The sequence below is a fragment of the Teleopsis dalmanni genome, chromosome 1 (genome assembly GCF_002237135.1).
Source record: "Teleopsis dalmanni isolate 2A chromosome 1, ASM223713v2, whole genome shotgun sequence".
In the NCBI taxonomy this organism is placed as follows: domain Eukaryota; kingdom Metazoa; phylum Arthropoda; class Insecta; order Diptera; family Diopsidae; genus Teleopsis; species Teleopsis dalmanni.
Genome location: NC_051846.1, coordinates 225,765,303 through 225,775,869, shown reverse-complemented (window position 1 = coordinate 225,775,869; position 10,567 = coordinate 225,765,303). Strand labels below are relative to the sequence as shown.

General features: G+C 30.2%; 2 protein-coding genes across 2 annotated transcripts; both read left to right on the top strand.

Moving 5' to 3' along the window:
* Positions 1-3,003: 3,003 nt before the first annotated feature.
* LOC119667544 lies at positions 3,004-5,703 on the top strand. The gene is made up of 3 exons (XM_038076847.1): positions 3,004-3,356; positions 3,626-3,953; positions 4,639-5,703. Exons 1-3 carry the CDS (start codon positions 3,004-3,006, stop codon positions 5,701-5,703), a joined length of 1,746 nt encoding a protein of 581 aa, XP_037932775.1.
* Positions 5,704-8,451: 2,748 nt separating this feature from the next.
* On the top strand, positions 8,452-9,755 carry LOC119667543 (ionotropic receptor 21a-like). Its single transcript, XM_038076846.1, has 2 exons — positions 8,452-8,679; positions 8,742-9,755. The coding sequence occupies exons 1-2, from the start codon at positions 8,452-8,454 to the stop codon at positions 9,753-9,755; spliced, it is 1,242 nt and encodes a 413-aa protein (XP_037932774.1).
* The last annotated feature ends 812 nt before the right edge of the window (positions 9,756-10,567 follow it).

Sequence of the window (10,567 nt, the reverse complement as noted above, 5' to 3'; positions counted from 1 at the left end):
AATATCGAAAAATATACAGCGCGCGAATTTTAAATGAGAATTTCCGAAAACTTTTCGGTCTTAATGTATATGAAGAATTTAACCCTGTTTCGCTATAATTAAATAATACTTGATGGGACCAACTTTAAAGGTGATTAATTGATTTGATTAATTGATGGTTTGCCAACTAAACTTATATCCATGGTTTACCAACCAAAAGTGTCATGTTGGTAAGGGCGTTGGAAGCTGATTGCGATTCTTAAGAAGATTCTTGAAGAGAGTTGAAGTTCATACTATAATCAGGCTACGAAAAATATATGAAGAATTTATTCCTGTTTCGCTATAATTAAATAATACTTGATGGGACCAACTTTAAAGGTGATTAATTGATTTGATTAATTGATGGTTTGCCAACTAAACTTATATCCGTGTACACTACATAACATACTTCAGGCCAAGCTATAATAAATATTGTGGGATCATAGATGAAAAGATACTTTTGTAATATTTTACGTTTTTCTCTTTTTAAAGCAATAAATGTGTTAATATTACTCGCGTATTACTCGTATAAGGTTTGCTTGGACTTTCATTTTAAATATTGTAACAAAATTTATTATTGTTGTAATTAGTTGCACAATGAATAGCATTGACATGGAGCTCAGCAATTTCCAAATAATGAAAAAATTAGGCAAAGCCTTTTAAAAATTTCCCAAAGAGCAGCACAATAGATTTATTTATATCACGTGCTTCCAATTACCATTGAACTTACAAAAACGCCTGCAGAGAGTCGACAAGATACCAAATGTAATTTCACTTTTCACTAATGTTTTTTAACAACAATCACACGACCCGTTGCTCCATTGTGATATATAAATATTCCACAATATATTCAACAAAATTGAATTTAATTCCTAACAGTAGGATATCGTCGAAGCAAGGGATATAAATAACTTAGCAAGAATTGGGTTACAATAAATCGCAATGACTACACGAGGAGCAAATTAATGACATGTGATTGCGTATCCATGCACTGCGATAATAAAAATTTAAATGAAAATTGCTTTCATTAACAAGGTCCTTTGTAATTTTATACATTTCCTTAATTATGTAAACATATCTCATCCTGCTGTTATATTTTTTACAATATCCTCAATCTGAAGTCATTGTGCGAGTAAGTACTCTGTAACTAAACCGCCACTGTCCGTTTGATAGAGCACCCAAGTAACGATTCAAAGAATTTAAATAAATTGCTTAGCAATGAGATTTTGTGAATTTATTTTATTTTGGTAATTGTGCTATTTAAAAGACTAATTGCTGCAATTAGAATAATAATTAATTAATCAGTATTGAAGGTAATATAACTTAAATATTTTGATTTGAGTATACAAGTATTGCCACTGTTCTTTTCAAGTTGACATCCCTTTATATTCAATTGCTCACTTGGGCTTGAAATATACTATATAAAATAGTGAAACAGTGCTCCAGTGAAAACGAAAAGAAAACCTCGGATTAGAAAACCACATACTATTGATGAACCATGCAAGCATAATAAGGGATAGGCTTAAAGTTCATCTGGATACACTTCTCTATTTTAAATGCTATTAAATAGCTATTCAAGCGAGCTTATTATGTATACTTTCTATCAATTAATTTTATTCTTTCGGATAGTACTTACTTATTTTCGGAAAACCATTGTTTTTGGTTGCTTTGACTCTCTTGACGATTTCTGAGCTTGTAATTGATTGATCTTAGACTTATCTAAGGGGAGTTTAATTTCAAGTTTATACATTTCAATATAAAATTATCCGAAATATTATAGGAAAGTTGTAATCCCAGCTTTTACAATATTGTATAGGATTTAATTGATGAATCCGACAACTATGGAATTATCGATGCAGAACCGTGGACATGTACACAAAGTCATTTAATTGGAGTTTAAATTCAAGTTTATACGATAACATTTAAAAGAAAAAAATCCACAATACTCAATGTAAAATTATCCAAAATATTATAGGAAAGTTTTAATCCCTGAAGCTATATGCCAAAACCGATAGGCTAATCTACTTAGCACTATCTAATCTCAGAGTAATCACTAACCGCACGGGGCGGTAAGCAGCTCTTAGATCGGTCATTTAATAAACACGAAGCTTATGAGGAATACACAAATTAGTCAGTGAGATGATTGGGACCCTGCAGAAATCCCCCAGCTATCAAAGAGTAAAACTGCCCAGATGCACTAACTCGGAAAAGGTTCAACATCAACAACATTTTCATAATAAATAGATAATAATAAAATATGCATAATATCCAGTCTACAATTGTCCGAAATATCATAGGGTAGTGTTAATCCCAAATGTCAGCTTTTACACAATTGTGTAGGATTTATCTTCATTTATATTTCACACCATATCGGTTCTATACAGATTTATTAAATTAATTCTTTATGGATGTTATCAATGTCTCGTGTGCTCAATGACGTAGTTTTGTAGTTTAAATAAAATATCTCCGCAGTTGCTTTTATTAAATGGATATTCTATATAATATAGTAGAGTTATTTAATTATTAAATATGTTATAAGTAATAGTTTTGCTATAATTATACTGGTGGACTGGTGGACTGGTGCAAACTATTAATAAATAAAATTTAATTCTAAATTATGTCAGCGAACTTTAACACTGCATAATTAAGCATTTCTAAATTCATTTAGAAAATTGCAGGAAGGTGCAAAGTATGGATTAAGCAGCGCGTTTGTAATTACACAGTGCAGTGGATCACGTGACGTCAAATTATAGCATTAGAGTTACGTGACCCAAAGTATTTTAAATACACATCGTAGCTGTAATTAGTAATGAAATTAATGCCTCGGCTGGCCACCATTTGGCCACCATTTGGTCATTAGATATTTGATTAAAGGTGACCGTTTTTGTGAAAGGAAACGTCGTCGCTGCATTAAACCGAGCAATATTCCGGAAATGCATTGCAGTTGATTAAGCTGAAGTAAGTGCGTTGCAGTCGTTTTGCACAATGCAAAGCTGTTATTTGTTTTATATATTGACTTGCATATCGACGGCTTCAGTGCAGGGTATTAATACCGGAATCAATATAAATGCTGATACCGAAATTGCATATAACATTTCAGTGGCCATATATGAGATACTTAAAATATCCTTTGTAGGCGTGCAACAGCAGCGTGTTTATAATTTGTTCTCACAGGCTACGCAGAAAAAACGTTTAACTTTTTTCGGTGAAATTACAAATAATTTGGCCAGCGTCGAAAATATTGAAATCAGTGCAAGAATTGGTATGGGTACAGGGCTAATAAAGGATAATGAGCGGCACTACAGTGTACTACTAGTGGATTCGATACAATCCTTTAGGTAAAGTTGGTAAAAGAAAAAATAATGCGTTTATTTAATATTTGTGAGGAAAAAATTTAATAAAACAATTTTTAAAATGGCAGATATCTTTACTCTGAAATTGACCAATATCATCTGCATATTAATGGATACTTTGTTATAGTACTATATACATTTAAGTCACACTATTACGAAGACCTGTATGACATATTCCAAATGAACGGACGTGGAAGTCTTATCAACGCAAACATACTCGTTTATGCGCTAAAAAATTTAATTATACTATTCAGCGCTTATCCTTATAATGACTACCATTGCCAAGGATTTGCACCGACAATACAAAATAAATTTGTCAATTTGCATTGGCAGCATCAGCAGTTTTATCCAGATAAACTTGCAAACTTCCATGGCTGTCCATTAAAGTGCGCCACTTGGGAGAATATGCCATTTTTCGCCGTCAAGCGTAATCGAGACAATGAAGTGCTGTACATGATTGGTTTCGAGGGCAAGCTATTGGAGTACATTGCTACAAAAATGAATTTTTCGGTGCAATTTTACTGGATGAATGAAGAGGAAATTAAACAAACAGTGGATGATGAAAACACTATTTTTGATAAGGTAAATATCGCAATCTGACATACTTCAAAATTGCAGTATGACCATTGATCATATTAGTTACTGCAATATAGTTTTATTTAGCTATTTAAGTAAATGAAAGGTAGTTATATTCTACAGCAACACTGCACAAAAACTAATATTTTTCATAATATTCGTAGTTTTGGAAATTACCTTTCCAACACAACAATTAATTCTAGACTAAAAAGAGGTGGAATATTCTTAATGCCACACATAAAGAAGAGAGTGTAAATAAAAGAAGGTTTCCTTAGTTGTGAGTGGAACTTTTGGGTGCTTGCGAAGCTGCTTGGACTAGTAAAGTTTATTTTAATTACTTCATTGCTCCAACCGACTTGTACAAACATAGTTAAAGACGCTGAGTATTTTTTTAGTATTATATTTTTGATGTTTTTAGCTGGCACTTTGACATATATTTATTTCAAACTATATTCGATAGCTAAATTATGCACTCGCTACGTAATTAATTGGTATGAATTGCATTTTAGTTGCTTTTAGTAGATATAAATGACAATTTTTGGGTTTCAGAATTACTATAATTATTGTGTGTAATGCATTATTAACAACCTACTAATAAGTGAAGGAAATTTGTTGGTTTCTTAAAATACAAAACAAATATACTCAATATACAATATTTAGATTTTATATTAATTATTGTTCTCACTTTCAGCTTTTTTCAACAGGTACAGACTTCGTATTTGGTGCATTCCAGTATAAAGCAACTCAAACAACTGATTCCCATTCACCGACTACTCCATATTATCTAAGCAGATTTTACTTTATAGTAAATTCCGATCTAGAGCATTATGGTCCTTTGCTTAAATTAACACTGCCATTCATGAATGAAATTTGGTATCTATTAGCAATTACATACATTTGTGGTTTTATATTTACCGGAGCTCTATATTTCATTGACAAGTCGAAAAGATATTTTATAGTCGGCTACAAAAATAAGACTCCACTTTACAACATGTTCATAGCAAGTCTAGGTGGGACTATAATAACGCCACCAAATAGAAATTTTGCTCGTTTCATACTCTTCCTGTGGATAATGAAAACTATGGTGTTACGTATAGCATATCAGGCTTTTCTGTACCATTTTATAAAATCTGACTTACATTTGTTACCTCCACAAACTATACTTGAACTATATCAACAAAAATATGATGTTTTTGTAACCGATGTTGTATATGATCTACTGGACGACTTACCGCTCCTACGTACTATAACACACGTATCGAATGCGACTAACCTCTATAATTTTGATTTGATAAAAAACAATACTTCAAAGGTATCAATTTTAACAGCTTTGGAGTATTTTGGTTACTATAGACGTGAGAATGTATACAATACCGACTTCTATGTCATACCGGACAAATTATTTACTCAACAGTTAAGTATTTATATGCGTAAAAATTCGATGATTCTCTCGCAATTTAATCAGTTAATTGCACTTTATGCCAGCGTAGGTTTAATGGATAAATGGGAGCGAGAATTAATTGAGACGAGAACAAGTTCGGTTATAAATATTGGAGATAAGTTGCCGCAAGTCATGACATTAAAGCAACTATATGGTGCTGTACTTTTATTGCTCTTTGGCTACTGCTTGAGTTTATTGGTTTTCCTCATTGAGATTTTATTTTGGTCGACGCAAAAGATGTTTAAAAAGTTAAAATGTTCTCGAAAAAGAAAATATCCAAAGAAGTGTCACACAAACAGAAATTTTTACAATTGAAGAACTAAATTAATGGACAGATTTATAGTCTTATTTACATTAAAAGGAAAGTTAAAATATCTTATCGCTTACATAGTTAACTGCATTTATATTCTGAAAAAAATTATAAATAAAAAATGTTTAAAAAATCAACAAATACAATAAAGATCCTCTAATTATGAATTTTATAATATTAAAAATTGATATTATTTCTTGTTTTATTCTTAAACAAATAAATTATTATTAAATTATTTCTTAAAACAAATAAAATAAATTTTACTGATATAAAACTCATAAATCACTTATAGACAATATTAAAGCTTTACATCACCGAAGGTCACTCAATTTCAAAATGTTTCAAACAGAATTACTCCACATTTATAGTTGTAGATCTGCTAACAAAAAATATAATTTGCATATTTAAATATATATATTTCTATAAAGCATCAATAAAATACAGAGTTATTCGTATTGTAGTTCCAAAAGTTATATGGTACTATTTAACATAATCATATTAATATAACATAATCATATATGTTATACATAATCATATTATTCAGACCTTGTCCCTAAGTGAGTAATACAATATTATTCAAATATATTCCCCAAATTTATTTTATAGCACTGGATCCTTTCGAAATATTTTGTCGGGATATTGCTAACAATAGCTACATCATTACTTGATGGATATTTGTTTTCGAAGAGTCGAGAATTTGAGGATTGTTTGCATGAACCCTATTAGTTGTGCATTTCTACAAAAAAGGTCTAGTGTTGACAAAACATATGATTTTGGTAGTTAATTTACATCATCAAAACATGAATCTTCACGCCCGAGAAATATATTCTGTAACAAAGCTAAAACAAAACTTATTGTGGGGTCTGTAAAATCGTCTTGTAAGAACCACATATTTTCGATATCTATATTTATTAAATTCATATAAAAATATTTATTTTCATGTGGCGATCCGAGTTGATACACATAAATGGTAAGAAGGAGGTAGGTTATTGAGGCACTACTCTAATGGCCACCACTTCACTACGACTTATCCTTTTCCTGTTAACAATGGATGTTTTTTTTAGATGTACATGGAGTAATTAAAAATCTTTTTTGATTCCACTTATCATAGTTAAAATATGATTTCAAGACAATGTTGCAAGGTAAATAGCATAATAACAATATTCAATGTGGGTAGAATTGCAGATTTGGTATTCCAATTGTTTTTATAATAAAATGATATTTATCATAATGATTTAGAAATTGTAAGGATCAACAATGAGTATCTATGATTTGAGTATAGAAAGCTTAAATTTTTCTCTTGGTCAGATATATGTGTCATGTTTAGTTACAAAATTGATCTATAGATACAAAGCAAGAGGTGAAATGAAATAATTAGCCAACATATTACCATTGAAAAAATTGTTTCCATTTTACATATTCCTTTACTGTCATATCGATTCCACTTTTGCAACCACCATTTTGTATCACTCACTCAGAGAACTGGGCCATCTCCCTCAATAGATTCTAACGGAATTCTATCTTAGAAAAAGTATTGTATTATTCCCTATTAAATCAAAATAATAGTTGATAATTATTAAATTTTTTTCCTATTATAATGTTCTAATCAGTCCATTCCATGATATTTCGTGTATTTTGGCATCAAAAGCATCACGTAAACAAGAATATAAAATCCAAAAAATGTTTATTCTTTAACAGATATAATTATACGATAAATATTACAAGAAATTTCTTTTAACTTTTAACATCGTTTGAAACTCTCATTTAACAAGAGACTAACAATAATAAGCAATTAAACATTCCTCATCCTTATGACTTGAGTTTTGTATTATTTAAAAGGCTATAATTAGCTCTAATGGAATTAAACAGTCAACTAATAAATCATATATAGTTTAAACATGAAATTATTTATAATAGAAGAATTTTAAATATATTTAATTTTCAAATCTAGTATATCATCGACACTTAAAGTAAGAAGACGTCAAATTGTAGAAATTAGATAAGTCCAACAACATGAACGGAGTGGAAGATATCACTGGGAATATAAACCCAACGGGCAACCTATCATTGATCTTATCAACTGTTTGGGTTATTTTAAATAACTATGCAGAGTCCACAACAACTACCTTAACAATTGGTCAGTTTGCATCTACTGACAAGAGTAATTTTTACCATAACGATTTAATTGAAGAGATATTGAAACGGATTACTAAACATGAAAATGATATGAATATAGAATTTTTCGTAGGTGATGGAAATATTTATGAGATTAATTCAACTATTTATGAAAACGCAACTGAAGACGAACTTTTTATGAAAAATTTTCGAAACAAAGATAAAGGAATTTGGTTAATTGATAGTTTAAAATCCTTTACGTAAGTAAATATTATTAAAGAAAATAATTATTAGGAAACTTTATATTAATGGTTTATTTCAGTCAATTAGAAGATACTTTGCTAAGAACACACAACTATTTCCAACGCCTCGGTTTCTTCACAATTATATACACTGGCAATAAATCGAATGTTTTAGAAAACATGAGACAAATTTTTCACAGACTTTTCTATATATACGTCATTAATATAAATATATTGGTTCTTACTAACCAGACAGTAGAGGTATACACATATTTCCCTTTTAAGCCGAATATGTGTAATTCTATTATTCCGGAGTTGTATCTTACCTTCAACGGAAACGTTGAAAATAAAAACTTCACATTTTCAAAACCGTTTTTTCCAGATAAACTTAGCAACATGTATGGGTGTGATATGGTGGTGACAGCTAACGTTTTCAACCCATTAATTATTATTGATAAAAATTATAAACCACCTCAAAAATTAGATCGGCTTGATGGTATTGAAGGAATGATATTGACATTAATTTCACAGAAATTGAATTTTACATTTTGTGCACTTCCAAAATCTATAACAGATATTGACCACGTTCCATTAAGTGGTAACATCACAGAAGCAATGAAAATGGTATGTAAAAAATTCTTAATGCTTTTTCATTATGAGTACATTTTATTTTTTAATTTATGCAGATAATTGAAGGTACCTCAAATATAGCAATTGGTGGTTACATGTATAATAAAATGCACTCAAGTATCATGCAAGCAACATTTCCCTACTTGAGTAGTTCAGTGTACGTAATAATACCTAAGGGACGACAAATGTCACCTTATGAACGACTTGTAAAACCTTTCGGAAATATCATATGGATCTGTTTAGGATTTAGTGTACTATTTGCTATATTTATAATATTTGGTGTGAAACTGTTTTGCAAAATCGAAGTACTTAATTTTATTTTCGGGCAGAAAAATCGTTTACCATTTACAAATCTATGGAGTTCATTATATGGTGTTGGTCTTCATAGGCTACCAAGAAGAAATTTCGCTCGGTACCTGCTAACAGTTTGGATATTATACACACTTGTATTACGAAATGCATATTTAAGTGAACTATTTTCGATTTTACAAGATGGACGGACACGTACATCACTTCAAACCGTTGATGAATTGATTGAAAAAAATTATACATTCTATGTTCACTACACAATAGAAGATATGATGAAGGAATCTACTAAATCAACTAATATACAGACAGTAGAAAATTACACGAAAATGAAATATATTATGGTTTCCCGAACACGTGACGAAGCTGAAACTATAGCGATTCCTACTTATGAATACATTTTATTTTATTATAACCAAAACAAAAGTCATGATCCTTATTATTTCTTACCGGAAAAACTATTAACTGTACCACTAACAATGTATTTGCCAAAGTATTCCTTTTTGCTACATAAAATCAATGAAATTCTAATGGATATAATGTCTTCTGGTTTCATACGAAAATTTGAGGATACTTATCTGGATAAAAACCGTTTATTACAGAAGGAGTCTCATATAGCACAAGCACTTTCCGTTTGGTTGCTTTTTGGAATATTCAGTTTATATCTAATTTTATTGTTATTATGCGTATTTGTGTTTTTTCTGGAACTTTGTTCTAGAAGATCGACATTTTTAAAAAGCATTCTAGATTTCTTTAATGCTTAATGGAATAATTAAAATAAATGTAATGATTTGAATGAGTTAACTTAAATGTTTTGTTTAAATAAGAAAATACGATAAACAGAGGATATATTATATTTGAAGAGTCTAAATATAGTTTAACGGGAAGGCGATAGCAGTATGAATATTCTTAATCGATTTGACAAGACGAATGTATTTGAAGATATCGACCTGCCTGTTAATGCTCAAACTGCATGACTACGTGACTTTTGAACTAATCCCGGCGAACAAACTCAGTGAATGGATAAAATTGTTTAACTGTATTATATTGCGATTGTTCAAATCTTATAGATAGTTATGAACTTAGTCTTGTGTTCAAGCAAGAAAAAACTTTCTTACATCGCAACACTTCGATGTTTCTGTGTATACCAAAAAAATATGATCTGCTGCTCTTTGAAAGATAGATAGTCTGTTTTTGAGGCCGAATAGAAAACGTGTGAACTCGTACTTTCGATTAATAACTGAATTTGCATAAAGAAGGTTCGCATATGATTCAGGGTCTATATTCAATATAAGGTTGTATATAGTTTTTATTACATCTCTTATCAAGTAGGATTTTAAATATGTCTCCACCGCTACTTATACTTTAAGCAAAATTCCTTGCCTTGGTTTGGAAGAAGAATTGTTTGCCATATAAAGCCATTCGATTTTATTTGCATAATGTGTTAATGGTCCTGTGGTAAGATTGTCTTTTTTACTTTCATAACACATTTGATGAAAATATTTTTGTATGTTGTTGCTACTATATTTTTCTGTTCCCTTTTTCTCGTTTCGATTATGTTGATAACTTGCAGTTT

Bases quoted from the DNA above. Each gene is read 5' to 3' on its own strand.
- LOC119667543 (XM_038076846.1), top strand. From the start codon at position 8,452: ATGTATGGGTGTGATATGGTGGTGACAGCTAACGTTTTCAACCCATTA. The intron at 8,680-8,741 runs GTATGTAAAAAA...TAATTTATGCAG, and splicing joins TCACAGAAGCAATGAAAATG to ATAATTGAAGGTACCTCAAA.
- LOC119667544 (XM_038076847.1), top strand. From the start codon at position 3,004: ATGCAAAGCTGTTATTTGTTTTATATATTGACTTGCATATCGACGGCT. The intron at 3,357-3,625 runs GTAAAGTTGGTA...TATACTATTCAG, and splicing joins GATTCGATACAATCCTTTAG to CGCTTATCCTTATAATGACT. The intron at 3,954-4,638 runs GTAAATATCGCA...TCTCACTTTCAG, and splicing joins AAAACACTATTTTTGATAAG to CTTTTTTCAACAGGTACAGA.